The 16,765-nt window shown below is 40.8% G+C and overlaps 1 protein-coding gene across 4 annotated transcripts in view; it reads right to left on the reverse strand.

Annotated features, from left to right (window-relative positions):
- Nucleotides 1–665: 665 nt before the first annotated feature.
- Nucleotides 666–16,765, reverse strand: part of tsc22d1 (TSC22 domain family, member 1) — a 32,469-nt gene continuing 16,369 nt past the window's right edge. For 2 of the 4 annotated variants that reach the window (XM_038720225.1, XM_038720226.1), the window contains 2 exons: nt 3,777–3,828; nt 666–2,391 (listed from right to left, as the gene is read on the reverse strand). In XM_038720225.1, the coding sequence (XP_038576153.1) occupies nt 2,122–2,391; nt 3,777–3,828 (322 nt within the window). In that variant the 3' untranslated portion in view covers nt 666–2,121. Of the gene's footprint in view, nt 2,392–3,776; nt 3,829–4,190; nt 4,538–8,506; nt 8,860–16,765 lie in introns of those variants that run through there. The other 2 variants (XM_038720228.1, XM_038720227.1) reach the window with 2 other exon arrangements.

Below are 16,765 nucleotides of genomic sequence, written 5' to 3' on the forward strand. Positions count from 1 at the left end.
CCTGTTCAGGAACAGCTCCACAGCCGCCTTGTGTGTTCAGAAAGAGTCTCTGTCTGCAGGAGAAAACAAATCTGTTACACTGTGAGGCACTTTACAACCCGGATGAGCAATTGTATATTATATATATATATATATATATATATATATATATTTATCTTTATATCAACATCCAGGAGGTTTCCTTCTAATCGCACCGATTGATCCCCTCCCCAAAGGGGTACTTATGTGACCAGACTTATGTGGGATTATTGTACTCAGCTTTTTCTTGATATTTTTGGTACATTTTGTCTAGAATATTCTGGAGATCAAACTACATTGTTTGAATTAGAATTTTGTCAGATTTTCACCCTTAAATTGTGCCAAATTTCATAGAAACCTGAGAGAATTATCTGACCTCTAAATGTTACCAGTTGTTTTTGATTGAACTTTAATTTAAATGTGCAGCTTCAATCCAAACACCACTTTGTTCAACAACATAGTAGGGAGCCATTCAATTACAACCCTGAAGCAGAGACTCTACATATCATGCATGTAGGAGGCAGAATGACTCCACATGTGACTTTGATGCTCATAGGAACAAAAGTGCCTTTCAACACTCTCACCCTCCAGACAGACAGAGTTCAACAGCCATGAGGGAGAATAACAAAGAGATCGTGACCAGGTGGTTATTCTTCCTTAAGCATGTTTATTGAAAGTTGTGATGTGCAGCTATCAAGTGCAATTGTGGTATGTATGTTACAATATCTTATCCGGTCTTCGCAGAAACATGCACAGAACATGAGCATACAACTGATACACAGAATGAAAAAAAAAAAATGAAAAAACAGCTCCACAGTTTGTATTTGTTTTTTGTTTTTTTAAATGTTGAGTTGTAAGATATTGTTCATCCAGAAGTACTTCACTGTCAAAAAATGAAGAAGAAAATCATAAAGGTGCAATACTCCAGAAAGAAAAAGAGCCAAGTGAACATGGTTTTACAGTAGGAGTTAATGTTGCAGTAAGGGCTATGGACATTGTTGGCTGTGTGTTTGTCAGTTAAATAACCTAAACTCCTTGAAAATACAGCATTAAAAATAGATACGACACAGACTGGGCAAGACCAGCACGTTCCTCGCTCATCCGCTTCAATCTGTGTGACCAAGATAGCATCTGTTGTTTTTGTCCTTCCCCCTCACTATTTTACATGGTACTTACACTATACAGAAATATACATCATCTTCTGCCCATCAAACTTTTAGGAAAAGAGAAAATGCAGCGTAGCCCCATGTCTCAACCCTGTCAAATAAGGTTTAAGGTACATGCCACTGCAGGGTTGAGAAAACAGCAATGATGAGCTTCGTCGAGGGCAAAATGAGGAGCTTGAAAGTGAAATACTGAAATAGAATATCATCTCCATAAGAAACCATGTTTTTGTCCGTCCCACCAACCCACTGTTGAAGTAACATCATCAATTCTGCCAAGTGTTATTCAAAATACCCTCCCACCCAAACTCCCCCATTCCAGATGGGGACTTTGATAAGAATTGCTCACATTCTTCATTTGTCACTCTGAAAAGGCTTTTTTTTTTTTTTAACTCTCTCTCTCTCTCTCTCTCAACCTGTAACGTTAGGATCTAGCCTTGGAGTGAACTTCATATTTACACCATTCAGCCAAAAAAAAATAATATAATAAAGGTAACAACCAAATACAATTCTCCACCTCCTACTCTTCCATCGCTGTCATCAGTAAAATCGACATCACTTAAAATCCATACACAGGCACAGTGATTTTTTTTAAATCTATAGTTAAGTATATTGTCGCCACTGATAAGCTATTTTGTTTCTTCTTGGTAAGACATTCTAGTTGATATGTCCAAGGGTTATTTGGCAAATGTTCGATGATTCAGTCCTCCTCTGACACCAACCCCTCCAAATACAGTATCTCAAGATTGTCACCCCCCAAGGTGCTGTACAGCACTGCATCGCTCGTCCCGCTGGCTGCATCCTTCTGAGAGATAAATATGTGCAAATTCTTGTCTTAACAGCGTAACCTTGCTGCTGTAGAAGGCAAGGTTTAGCTCTGCTGCTGCAGCAAAACTAAAAAAAAAATTGTCAATTGGTCTGTCTGTCAGTGCAGACCAGGCTACGCCAAGGGGCCGGAGCTGTGCGAGGTGGGCTGGGCAAGGGTGGCAGAGCTTGGGGGTCCCGGTGTGGCAGCTGTTGGAGGGGCAGGCGGGGAGCCAGTCTGAACCTGGGCCTGGAACTGGGCCATCTGCTCTGGGCTGGCCAGTGTCTTCAGCAGGGTGTTCTCCTGCTCCAGCTGAGAGTTTCGCTCAATCAGCTCCTTTATCTGCTCCTTTAGGACTTCCACCTCCTCTCGAACAGCATACATCAGGTGACTCTTCACCAGGTCCTGAGGCAGACAGAGATATGGGTTTATCACTGGATCAACAAACTTGGATAAAAGAAGAGTCAGGAACTAAACCAAAGCTTCTCTATTTTTGTTTTTGTCTTAGATGTTGCATGATGCCAGAAATTAGATTATAAATGAGAAATAATCACGAGTAACAAAGAATTCTAATAAATGTCCCAAGACCACAACTGTATATCAAGCTAAACCACATGGGGTCCTGGTGGGAAACTGCACTTGTGACAATAAAGTACACATAAAGTAATGTTAAATATATTGAAAATGGGTAAAATCTTAATGATATAAACATATGTGGCACTACCTGGCCTTGTAACCTATTACCATGTGAAACACTTCAATCAATAAATTTGAACTAAAAAATGGTTTGCTTTTAAAGCCAGTCCTGACAACCGCTCCTAAAAAAAAAAATAACTTTACTGAAAATACACACAAATTGTGTCAATTAGAAACAGTGATTTTAAAAATACAGACAATTGTATGTATTTTATGAATGGTTAATAAAGCGCTGACAACATATTCAATAGTGAAATATGTTTAGTGGAAATCAATTTGTGATTGAAATGCCCAACAAGAAATGGGCTTACTGCCAGTAAAGCGGTGGGAATACACTTTTTAATATGTTCACAATGATTTTTACCTGACAGTATAACTAACTAATCACGCATGACTCCGGATGCCTCATCAAATCTAATCTGGTCATAAAACAGTTTATTCCCAGGGTGCTACGTCATTAACTCTGCCCACATTCACGTGTGAGCCAATCAGAGGCCGAGATATTTATAACCAGGCGTGTGAGCCTGCAGGTTTGCCTAGCAACAGAGCTGACACCAGGAACAACAACACAGTGAAACCACAGTCTCTACGGCTGAAACAGAAAATAAAACTGCGTTTGGTTTCTTTGGAAATGCTCTGAATTCCTGATTTTATAATACCAGAATTTAAGAAGACAACTAATGGTGCTGCATTGATAAACTGTCTCAAGGTGCAGCGGTTGGTGCGTAGTTTGTTTCCGTTATTTTGTCGAGGACGCTAGATTTAAGCTAACTAATAATAACGTTAACTTTACTTTCACATTGGCATATTTATCATAACTTGCACAGTTATTTATGAAAGTGACCAGCACATTTTAATACCAAGTAACATTTACTCCACAGTAACATACAAAAGACTTCTTAGTTGTGTTGTTGCCGTAGATTTAAATGAATAACGTTATTGTCCCTGTCCCACACATGAATACTACGATAAAACTACGCAGAAGATCAAACTGCATGTAAGTCGGTCCTATCATTCAAACAAACATCCATACGATATGATACTTTGGACTAAAAGGGTTTTCATAAGTGTAAGGACATAATCCGGAAACTCACCATTGCTTGTTCGATCTTGTTGTCTATTGCCACAACGCTGGCTCCAGACGAACTGCAAAAGCAGAAAAGAGAAATGTGTAAAGCATTTTAAACCGATCTGTGCTGTAGTACAACAAAACAAAACAAAGCCGGAGACGCAGGCTACGGCAAACCACCCCGGTATCCCTTTATAGAAATGTGGGTAGTAACAGGAAGCCTCTGGAAATTTCTATAAAATCACCGCCCCGGTGTCATTGTGGCACACCTCTCCTACACAGCGTTCATGGCAGTGTGGCCTGATACCGGAGCATCCATCGACTGAGCGCAACCTCCATCACGCAGCGGGGACAGAACTGGTGCAAGTGAAGGCAGCGGAGCCCTGACTACAGATGCAGCGGTGTATGTAGAGAAAGTGCTCCATAACACACTATTTACCTGTTGTCGAGCTTGACGTGCGAGCTCTCTGCGCTCAGTAGCGACGAAAGAAACGATATGGAGAAATTTCTCAGCTGGCAGACGCCTAGATCCATAGCCACGGTGTAGCACGGCGTATTCATGCTGGTCATGTTTTACAGTCCCTTCACAAACAGTCCCTCCACAAGAGCAGCTCCGCGAGACACATCCACACGCGCTACTCTATATTATGTACGGTGAAGCTCGTGCACCGACCGCAGCGGTACAAGTACCATCCAAGGTTAGCTCATCTCGGCTCTATACAAAACCCTGCAGCTCTGGACCAAGCCAGCATATTTTATCCAGCGACAAACAGAGAGGCCGGCCCCCTGATTGGCCGAGACGGAGACCGTCTGAATAATTTATTCAGGAACGCCCCCACCTGCCGCTCAGCTGACACGTTTTTTTTGCATAAAAATGTTCCAAGACCGGAGAGGAGGTGGATGAAACCGGGGAAAACCGGATGAGAAGGGAAGAAGAAAGAGCTGTAGTGCTGAAAAACAAGCGGGGGAAGGGCGAGAGTTTGGTCTGTTCAGTCTTAACGACAATACACACGAAGCAGCTCTTGTTTAAATATGAACGTGCCCGGCTGCTACTGCTTCTTGGGTATTATTAACACAGGAATGTATATTAGTTTAACCTTGGAGATCATGTTCTTATCTACCCTAACGAGAAAGCGAAGTGTTTTTCCATCCCCGGGGAACACTTGCAGGGAATCCTTCCGCTACTAAGTTTACCACTCAAAATTACGTCAACATAAAGGCCTTTTTGGAGGTTTAGATCACACATTTACATATTTTGTGGGGGGTTTTTGCATCGTTTTGCTCATTTTTAGAGATGTTACAATGTGTAAAATTGCTCACCACAGCATTTCTATACTACAGCCCCTTTAGGCATTGCTCCGTTTTGGGAACAATAAAGTAGTATACAGAGGCGCGCTGTTCGTGGTTACTTTAACAGTATTAAAAAAAAAATTATACCAGCGCAACAAAAATGTTTTCCACCATACTTTAACACATTTCTGAAAATAATCCAGATGATCCACACTATCTACAGTAACAGCATGATGTCTAGAGGATTATACTCTGGAATTAAGCCTCTGGGCAGGTATTCACACAAAATGCTTTGGACTACTATGTCTTTACGTATGTTGCCCCCATGTGGCCCTGTCCAGCATTGCAGAACTGTGGAGTCTGAGCCACATTCAAGGAAGCCTGGCAAAACAGTATTTAAACACTTGCATTCATTTTCAAAAGACTGAGTCTGTCTTAGCACAAAGGGCAAATACCACATACAGACACAGAGGCAGTCACGTGTGACGCTGGAGACTGCACTGATTGATATGTACCTTCCAGTAGTTTCAAAGGGTGACATTTAAAAAGCTTTTGTGCACAGTGGATGAACACAGTCCCATGGGTGAAAATATACTAACAAGATATCGCCACTGATTGAACTTCTGTCTGAATTAAACAAACTGTTGAGTGGTTTTGTCAAATCCAATCTCAGTCGCTACCATGAAGTTTTGTTGCCCTATTAAGACATTTGAAATGACATCTTTCATATGCTTACAGCCATACGTGGTTTGAATTGATGCAAAGCAGTAAGAATGGCACAGGCAACATGATACTCCACTGTAGCAGTATCGAACCACTTCAAAAATAAGGTGTAACTGGCATATTCTCAAGCAATTTGTCTTGGAGACACGCCTGGACTGTCAGCGACTTGATGAAAACATGTCTTGTGTGGTTTTAACTCCTGTGTGGTCCGCCGGGTTGACAACTGTTGCTTGCAAGATACTATTTGACCCGTTTCACTGGGAGATTACACATCTGTCAAATGTCTTTACAGAGGTCAATCAATAACTTAAAACAACTAATTCCTCACACCCAAAACTTCTGTCTTCACAACACATGATGGAGGGGAGTATCCTGGTCACACAGACACACCTAAAAACGACTCCTTCACACAGAAATTCCCACCACAGGCATCCTAGTGAACAAGACCCCCCCACACACACACAACCCTCCCTAGACACTCTGAAAGGCCACTTTCACACATTCCATGTACACCCAAAAACCCACAAAAACATGTGTACACATTCTTGACATTATCGTCTCTGATCACACACACACACACACCTCAGCATAAAAGAGACATTTAAAAATCCTGCGTGGCCAATTTGGAGATCATGTAAATCTTTGAAACACTAAATAAAAGCCAATATGTTAAGCTTATAAAATAAAATCAGGTGTGGAAATAAAAAGACAAATGAAGGGGAACCTACAGGTATGGTTACGTCTATAAAAGGCACTGCAGCATAAAAGATCTATACTGAGGTTAAGGTAAAATACACTAGCAAATCCAGTCCTTGTGGTACTGAGTACTCCGGTGTGTAACTGTTGTATCAAGAGCCTGAATCGCAGGCAGCTAACTGAAAGAAATCTTGAATCCAAACCATGAAAACAGACTGTACAGGTTAAGTTCTGTCCAAGCAATTTAAAAGTCAGTAGTCACCTTTAAAACAAGGGCTTAGGCTAATTTGGGTGTCACAGCACATTTCCCGGCTTATGAAAGCACCAGTAAAGTGAACAGAAGCTCAAATATCTTTGAGTATTTGTACTGATGTCAGCTTCTGCTGACCTCTAACCCCCAGTCAAACACTTTAACAAGGAGCCAAATCGCTTAATAAGAGGCTCTAAGCCATACTTATCTCTTCCGGTCTTCTTTGACTCGAAGAGGGTTGAGCCAATTACCCAGACCCAAATAGCCGGTACAACTGCAGCACTTTGAGGAATAAAACCTACTTCTAATGTGGTCATGCTCAGAAACACACACAAGTACACAGGAGCTATACATGGCTCAACTGGCAGCTCGCCAAGAGAAAAACCAGATGCTGTTCCAAGAAAATTCACTTGACGGCTGGTCAGAGACAAGATTTTCTTGCCTTAAACAACAAATCCAGCGTTAAAGCAGTAGACAACACTAGAAAAGACCTGGATCGAAGTTAATGTTTTCTGATGTTTAAAGGTTGTTTAGATTAGTAAGAGTTGTAAACAATGGTTCATATTTTACTTTATTTCAGCTAAGAAAGACAAAATGTTGATTATTCTTTTATAATCATTCAACATTATTTTAAACTCTACTGCAATATCACCATGTCCATTTTCCATCAGTGAAATTCCTGTTCCTGTGATGCTTGGTGGAGATCACAAAAAATACTGCTTTACAAGTACAGTTTTTTAAAGCAGACTGTGTTAGATTGTAGTCGGTCAGCAAACTGATGGCCTTGCTGCTTTGCTGTGAAACAACACTACCCCAGTGACCTACTGAAGCAATTTCAGACAGAAATAACCCAAACTGTATGCAGACCAAAGCTTGAGGTCCTTTGACAGAGGTCTGGTCTACTATCTGCTTTTATCCTCCACATACTAGTATTGGACATTTCCAATACATGTAAGGACACACCTTTTACATCTGTACCTTATTTATCATGTCAAACATACAAATCTGACTGTAATAAAGGCCAATCTGTTACAGAGAACATTATCCAGGGTTATATAAAAATAAAAGGCGCTTACACACACAAAATAGGGACGATAAGAAATCCCTCAATATAATGAAGTCTAATTCAACACTACCACTAACTACGGCCTTAAAATTAATTACCATGGTGCTGAATCAACACCTGATACAACACAAACATACATTTCACCGAGATGGTCAGTCGTATTAGACTGTACAGCTGTACCTAACAAACTAGTAACTGTGTAGCTGTGAATGCTAAGATTATTCTCTAAACGAAAAAAAGAGCACAGCTTATCTTGTAAAGCAATTATACTGTGGTGATTGTGTGTTGCTGTTCTGTTGCAGAAGAGAGGGTGACTTCATGTGAAATGATGGACCAGATGGACCAACAGAGCTGTTACAAAACTGCAGAATATGGCAAGCAATTCAGTGACTAAATAAACACGCGGTGGGTTCAATTACTCACTGTCCCCTTGAGATATTAGTGGAACAAATAGAAGTGGAACAAATATATACTACTACTACACATTAACACCTCCAATATTTTTTCTATAGATATAAAATTGAACTTACAGTATGATGAGTACTCAGTTAATCACCTTATAGTATCTGCTTTAAGTATCCCTCAGTGTTAATGCAGCCCCGAAGCCATGAATGACTGAATGGAAAGGACAATATAGCCATGCAGCCCTTTGTGTGCAGCTACTGTAGTGATTGGCCCCAGCAGCGCTACACTATACTGCCTCCCTGGGGACTCCCGGTCTTTATTTTACCTTTTGAGATGCTGCTCCAGCTCCCAGAACAAAAGCTTCATAGCCATCTCGTCATGGCCTTGCACTCGTACTCCCCGTGCTCTCATGGGGCCGTCCGTCGGCGGAATCATATACACTCCAAAGTGACAGAGCAGTGCGTCCCAGAGCGTCTTTGTTTTGTGTTTTCTAACACCCCTCGTTCCTTCTTAAATTTAGCGAACAGATCTGGGTCGCGCCCTATACGTGCATCAGTGAATGCAGCTGCACAGGGAATCAAAGGCAGCATGCCAGGTTATGATGACTGTGTATGTGTGCTCCTCATTTTCCCTCTGTCTATGTCATCCATTTGTGTTTGAATGGTCGACTAGTGAGTGAATTACTGGGCACAGACAGTAGCTGGGCGGGTGGTGACGTGTGATCATGTGATACTGGGAGTTACATAAACCATCAACAGAGATTAGCATGTGGCCCGGTGATTTCTCCACCCCTGCACCATAAGCCCTCTGCCCTTTATAGCCTGAACACAGACATACAATAAAACTTTGAGCCTGAACTATTTAGCATCACTAAATCTCCTCTTCTTCTTCTACCAAGTATTTTAATGACCCAACATAAATTATGTGTCTCTTTAAAGTCATGCAGTTCTTTCTAAAAATCAAGCACATACACGGGACCACAGGAACGTAGAACACGCAATATCAATGGGACGATCTGTACTGTCTGCTTATACATCAAATGAGACAAAATTGAGGGGTGACAGAGATTGCCAATAAGACTCCATACTGTTATTGTCACATGAAGGTTGTCAGAATCTTGTTGGTTTAGTTGGCAGTTTCAAAATGAATCATGGTTTCTTTGTAGACCATGTTGTTTTCTACGCCTGCCTTCTGCGTGATAGACAAGAGACCCTGTAGACCCTGTGCTTCAGGGTCTTATCTTGTCATTTCTCATTGAAAAGCTGCCTTAAGATGGCTTAGCGCCTCCACAGACAGAAAACACAACATGCACTCACAGAGCTTCCACCGGCTCAGAGACGGCCAGCCAAGAAACAACAGGTAAAGGACGTGCACAATGCGGGGGATTTCACTTGTCCTAACTGACTCGGTGTGGTGGGGTGAATCAGTATCACATGACTGCTGGATGGGTCATACAGCAGCCTGCTCTTCAGTTTAGCTAGGCAACCGAGTAACAGGCTTTAATAAACTCTGACAACTTTATTAAGAAAAGTGATTAAAAACTATTGGAAAACTGTCAAGAGCTCAATATTCCCTAACATACCTGCAGTCAGAGTACGCTGTCAGTGGATGAACATAACCATCGCTTGTGATGTGAAATACAGCCTTTCACAAGCAGCTAAGGTTACAAACATTTTATCATACTTGGTACATCATTAGTTTGATGCCAACTGTGTAGCACAGCATCATTTTCAGGAAAAGCTTCAGGCTACTGTGCAGCAGGCTAACGTCACCAAAAATGATTTGGGCAAGAGCCAACAGTGACATGATTACAGCCACACTACACACTTGCTACTGGATACACTGATTACTTGTATCTATCCACACTAAATGGCGGTAAAAAGATACTTTACCAGGACACCACTGAGGCAGGCAGGAATGACTTCAGGAAATCAGAAAAAAGGACCGACACATTTCCATTCAGCTTTCCACCAAATCAGTTTTGGAATACATCTGAGTTGCAAAACCGGCCATGCAGTTGTAGCGTCAAGCTTAGTGTTTCATCTACAACGACTAGCTTTAATAGTTGGTTGTGAAAGTTCAGGAGTTTCAACAAGTAGCAAGTCATCATCAAAGCACTGCCCATAGCTGACACACTGCTTCAGTGCATATCTTATCAGGCGCCGATGATTAATGATTCTCAGTGGATGCTATTCAGACTTAAACTAGTGCTTAAAAACTTGATTCTGAAAATGTAGTCTGGCTTTGTGAAGCTAAACAGATTAAAAAAAAAACACAACAATAGTAGAGGAGATTAGAAGTGTGCACACGAATGTAACTAATAACATAATACACAAATACTAACCTAAGTCATGACATAATGTATACAACCATGAGCAGGCCCCCTTTATTGGTGCAGTTTATCTACTAAAATTAAATATTTTAAATGCACTTCATCTACCATTGCCTTTCTTAAACCACAAATAAGAAAAGCAATCTAACCAACTAATAGCCGAAAGCATGACAAGCATGACACAATAGTTTATTTCCATGGTAATGTACGAGGCTAGCACAACTTTACATGCTTTATTCCAACAGCTGGTTCTATGCATAACAAACAATACTTAATTAATAGGACTCACTATAATAGTGTTTCCTTTTGATTATGTACGTATGTAAGCGTTTTGTTTCCGACTTAATTTGTGGTTTTGGGCTAAATGTGTCTCCTACAGGATGTGGAAATGTACTCCCATCTGCTGTGTTTCAGGGGGAAATGCAATGTCTAAAAAGTTCATAAAAGCAGCCTGGCATGTCCCAGCGATGAAAAAAAAAGAGGCCTATTGAATTGTTGAATTGTAAAGGCTTTTGGCTGAGCTGTAGTTTGATAGTGGAAAGCACACACAGACTTTGCCAGTAAGCCCTGGCAGTGGTTTTCCATAGTCACACCCTGACTATGGAGAATGACAGAGAGCCACTGAGTGAGTCAGTCAGAGAGGAAGGGAGGAATGATGAGTGGCCATTTTGGCCTCCATACGTAAGTGAGGGGTGCGTGTGGAGCATTTGGGCTGACAGCAGCAAGTCCTTAGTCCTCGCTCTATACTATACTCACACACATAAACTGGGGCAGAGGGAGAGAAGGAGGGAGAGAGAGAGTCTGCCAGAGACATAAGAGCTAGAATGGCCTAGACCCACCGCCTCAGCATTAGCTCAAAGGGTCGTGAAAGGAGGAAGAGCAGAGAACAGATGCAAAGACTTTTTTTTGCACTGTGTTTAGACATATAGCACTAAGCATTTATATAGCATTTAATTAGATTCTCAACCCCGATATTCTGATTGACCTTTCTGCTAAATTTAGAAAAAGATCAGATAAAGATTTGTGCATTTCTGCAATACAAAGTCAGAAACGTTAAAATATTGACACGGGATATTTGGTTGTGCATCGTTTCAACAAGCAACACAAACAGCAACCTGTAGGATGCACGATGCAAGGAGACATATCCTCTCGGACTCTAATACTACTACATATCTATCTATCTGACCAATCGCAAGCACCGCTGATGATTCTGCACATAAACACACAGACACTGCAAATGACATCTAGCACAGGGGCTTAACATGCACAAAAATACAGGCGTGGTCCTTCAACATCCTTATAAATTATTCAAGACTAAAGAAATGAAACAATGATGTCTCAGTTATAGGGTTGGGTATCGAGAACCGGTTCCAAGTTGGAACCGTTACCAAATTTCCAAGAACCATGGATTAGTTTAGACACGTGCATTTCAATTTTGCTTAATATATTTAATTCGTGCACCCGTTTGAACTGCAGTAAGCATTTTACAGTCTATAAAAGTAGCACTTACAGGCCCTAGCATCACGTCATGTGTTACTGTTGACATTGCTGGACCATGGCGGAGTGCAGCAGTCGCTCAAAAGTATGGCTTAGCTTCACAAAGACAACGACACAGCAAAATACAACACCTGCTGTAAGGATGTTTCGTGCAAGGAAGGAAGCACCTCCAACACGACGAAGCATTTACTTCAACACGGCGGCAATCTTGGGGAAGGCACAGCTTTCAATGTTTTGCGATCTCCCAGCTACAATGATGCCCCAGATACAGCTAAAGCTAACAGTGGCCTCGACAGGTACAAAACGCAGATGAGCTAAGTTTTTATGACCTTTTATGTTGAAGGTAAAGATGTCTACAAATTATTCCAATGTATATTTTCTTAAATATGAGTCCCCAGAGACCCGCCTCTAGTACAGAAACTCCTTTCAGTTTAGCCATGAAGGGGAAGATGAGTGAGGAGAAAGTGAACGAATATAACAGAGTTACAACAAGATTTGAAGGAGTCCGAGATTCGATAAGAACCTGATTTGATAAGTAGAAGAATCGGAATCGCTAAAATTGAAATGATACCCAACCCTACTCAGTTACAGCAGGAAGATCTTCTGCTTCTGATGATAAATGCAACCCGCGATATGTTGCTCAGAAAACAACATCAGCAGGGAAAAGTAACCTGTTTTAGAAAAGGTCCCAACTCTCCCTCTCTTTTTCACAACCACACACACAAAGAAGATCCAAGTTACATAAGTGTGTGTGATGTGTGTGTGAGCAGCAGGTTTGAGTAATGTGGAGTGAAACCTGGCATTAAAAGGATTAGCAGCCAAAGAACACAGAGCGCTCCGAGTCCAGACAACAGAGGACAGAAATAATGCTAACCGCAGCAATAAAGACGAGGAGAGAAAGGCGCATTAAGGGCTTGGAGGGTGAATGAAGTTATTAATATCTCCTTATAGATATGTAAATATACAGAATCAACAATTAGATGTACCTGTGTTTTTAAACAGCCAACACATCAACACAGTTTAATTCAGACCTGTCTTGCTGTAACAGTTCAATCATGACTTTCACTCCTGCTGTAGTTACAGCTGATCGCACTCCAGTATATGAGAATGTGTGCAGTTATAAGATACTCATTTTAAAGACATGTGTAATTTCTTTATATAACTCACTGGTAGTTGAAATTAAAAATAACTGAACTCATAATGTACATTCCCAACAGGCATCCGTTACATAAAAACACCTTACAGCTGTGTTCATATATTCAATGGCGTCAGTAATGGATTTTGAGAGCCATATAAAGCACTGAAGAATAGCAACATTAAAATCAAATCAAGATATGCCTGTTGTGCCCCAGGCTTTTCAGAGAAACATTTATCAAGTCAGCTGGGGTTTCTTTTCAACTTTGGCAACTTTGTTGACGAAACTACATCTTTAGAGAACGTTTTCACTTTTCAAGGTCTTAAAACTCAAATAGCTCCTCCCCAAAGATAAGGGAGTTTCCATTTCAATTGAACATCGCCGCCCCCCCCCAAGTACGCCTCATCATCTTTTAGAGACGGATGGAGGAGGACAGATTACTCACAAAGCTTTACAACACACACACCCTCCACCTTATAGCAAGCAGAATGATATACTCCAAGTGTGTTGGCTGGTGGGAGGCTGCATTCTCTTAATACTCCACATAACCACAATACAAAGTGAGTCATCTCTCTGTCTCTCTCATGCCCTAGTCTACATTTAAACAAACCTCCCACCATCACAATCGGCAGGTCTCCAAATCAGTGCAAGCAGTGGGTGGATGCACTGGTATTGTATCTAGATGTTTTTAGCTGACAAGATGAAACAACATCAGCAGGAGTCCTGTGTTTCTATTTGTAAACTGATGAGAGATACTGTACATTAACCAATGATCTCCCTTGGTTAGTCCAACTAAATACAGTTTTAAACACGCAGTATGTGTTTAAAACTAGCAACATGAAGTCTATTTTAGATCAATCAATGTTGAGGACATGCACCTATTCAAACATTTGTAGTGTCCCCAACTTTTCATTCAAGGGTAGTAAAAAGAACTAAAAATCCAAGTGATGTCAAATTCAACTACTTTTCATGTCATTATTTTCTGGTTTGTTAATAGAGAAAAGCTGTAAACGAGTGAACAGTATAGTTTCCACTACAGTTCAGCTGCTGTTGAAAAACAAAACTGATGTAAACAGAAAGGTGAAGCTATCAATATGCAAAATAAACTGGTAAAGATATTAAGGTATACTGCAAATTTGATTATTTTACCTTCTCTCTGTTATACCCCTAAAATAATGATGTTTCAGAGAAACCTAATCTCAATTTATTCCGATTTGCCCCTGACAAGTACTTTGGTTTGCTGTGTCTTACAGTGCTTTTTCATCAGCTGATGAAACAGGTCAGGGAGAGGTCAACAAATCAATAACTCTGCAACAAAGGGTTACAAGTCCTGCCTCTTTCTCGTGTGTGTGTGTGTGTGTGTGCATGAAGGATTACAAGTGAAGAGCAGTAGACGGTACAGCAAGTGGATTAATTAATGATGACTCCACCATCAGGGCCTAAATCTCTGACGCCAGCGGAGCCATCATCAGCACAGCTTAGCTACAAACAAACAAACTGTTGTTTCCTGAAGGCTTTACAGTCAGACAATCTGTACTGACCATCATTCTTCCACTTTCACTGAGATGGTCCTTCTAATACTTGAACTTTCTGTCCATTTCTGCCTTATTCCAAATGTAAAGAGGCCAGGATGTGACCCTTAATAAGGTCATTTTACAGTGACACTTAGTTCAGGCTGAATAACAGTTTACTACTCTGAAAGTTGTTTAGGAATCTGGGCCTGGTTTGTTACCGGTGATCAGCAGAGAACATCTGATAATGAATACCGTTTATATAAACAGTCTTCACTACAAACTGCTAGTGTTCTCACGACGGCCACAAAGCATGATATTTCCTACACATCTGGCTAGTTTGGTCACAGCTTTCTCAGCTGACCCAAAATGGCAAATGAACAAGATGACGATGTTTCAAATGGTGACCACAAAAAGAAAATAAGCTGTTTGAATTTGCAGAACAGTTGCCGAAATGTAGCAAGAACTGAATTTGTCCAGTACAATGGTGTCTCTCACACATTACAACGGTATGCAGAAGTAACAGCAATTCACACTGCCATCTACTGGTGACAAAGTCCCCTGTAACGCACTTGAAAAACTTTAAGTAAATTGTGCTTTCTGTAACTTCCCTCAAGTAAAGGGAGCGACTGACATCAAATAGGATGCCACGCACTTTTAATGTTGCAGACGTACTTTAAGTAGGGCCAGTTGGTTCAGCTTATGCAGTTAAGAAGAAGTTTACGCTGCCCTTTTATAATCTTAATTCCACAGAACTTTCTAAATTAATAAAACTTGGATTGTAGAGAGGCAAAACAATATATTTTTTAAAGTCTTACCTGTAACAGCAAAAGAGTAGGCCACAGGGAAACATGAAAGAAAGAAAAAAGAAAAAACAGATTAATGACAATATACCAGGGGGTCAGGAAGTACAGACAAGCTTTCTACTTTGGAGTATCACTGTAAAAACAAATAGATATCAGATGGAAATAACCCTGCACTCTGCCAGTCACTGGTTTAATGTTTGTAATTTACAATGGCAATAAAAATGGAACTGCTCCCAGTCCAACAGAACCTCACCGATAACCTTTAGGATACATTAATATCCCCCTGAGCAGAGGTTAAAAAAGGTTTTTTGACATTGAAGTAGCCACATTATGTCAGCCCCACTGGCTTTAGGAAGAGGCACTGAAACTTCAAAGCGCTAGGCTGGTATACACTGCCATCTGGTGGCAAATACTAGCACTACTACAGGCTTTACTACAAATTAAACTTTTACAAGACTTGAATAGATCCTGAAAGTCCTGTTTTAGGGCTGGATTCCTGTTAAGTGATTCATTTCTGCCAGAATGCCACCAGTTAATCCCAAACGCCATGCACCATGCCTTTGTTGGGCCTTGTTGATCAGAGAAACATCTGACAAAAACTCAAAAATCCAGTTTAGTCGGTTCTTGCTTTTCTTTGAACACAAAGCCTCAGTATGTCTGCAAGCTGTCATCACTGTCTGGGAGTAGACAAAAGGAGTTTGATTAGTTTTGTGTCTAATGATTTACTGTCATAGCACAAACAAGTCTGTACATAATAAACTCAAAGTCATTAAATATATATTTCCAGCGCCTTGTAATGGCCACAGTTTTTTTCTGATTCTGATAGTCCAGTGTAGCAGAGGTTTAACCTGCAGATGCTGGATGAAATCAAAAAAGGTAGTGCAAGGAAACGATCCCGGGCAGAACTTAAGTTTCACTTTCCAGCTGAACATTACATACATTCTACAGCCACAAAGTATTTTTAGGACCCACACAAATGAGAGGAGGATGTGATGTTTGGTTGTTTACCTGGACAGAGTGATTGGATCTCAGGCTACATCCATACTACTACATTTTTGTTTAAAAATGGAGCGATCTCCGTCCACACTAGCATTTTAGCAGCGTATTAGAATTGATCTACGTTTATATTAAAAATGATGAAAACTCACATCTAGTGGCCATTCATGTACACTGGGCATGCACATGCTGGTGTAAACATGAAGCAGATTGTCTACTCCGCCGTTGCAGAAGATTTGGCAAAAGAAGAAAATACACTAAAAATGAAGAACCACAATGGAGATTTTTTTTTTTTTGCACGGACTGA

This window comes from Micropterus salmoides, unplaced genomic scaffold, assembly GCF_014851395.1.
Source record: "Micropterus salmoides isolate LMB-PRFRI ecotype aquatic unplaced genomic scaffold, ASM1485139v1 Ms_hic_scaffold_15, whole genome shotgun sequence".
NCBI classification, from domain to species: domain Eukaryota; kingdom Metazoa; phylum Chordata; class Actinopteri; order Centrarchiformes; family Centrarchidae; genus Micropterus; species Micropterus salmoides.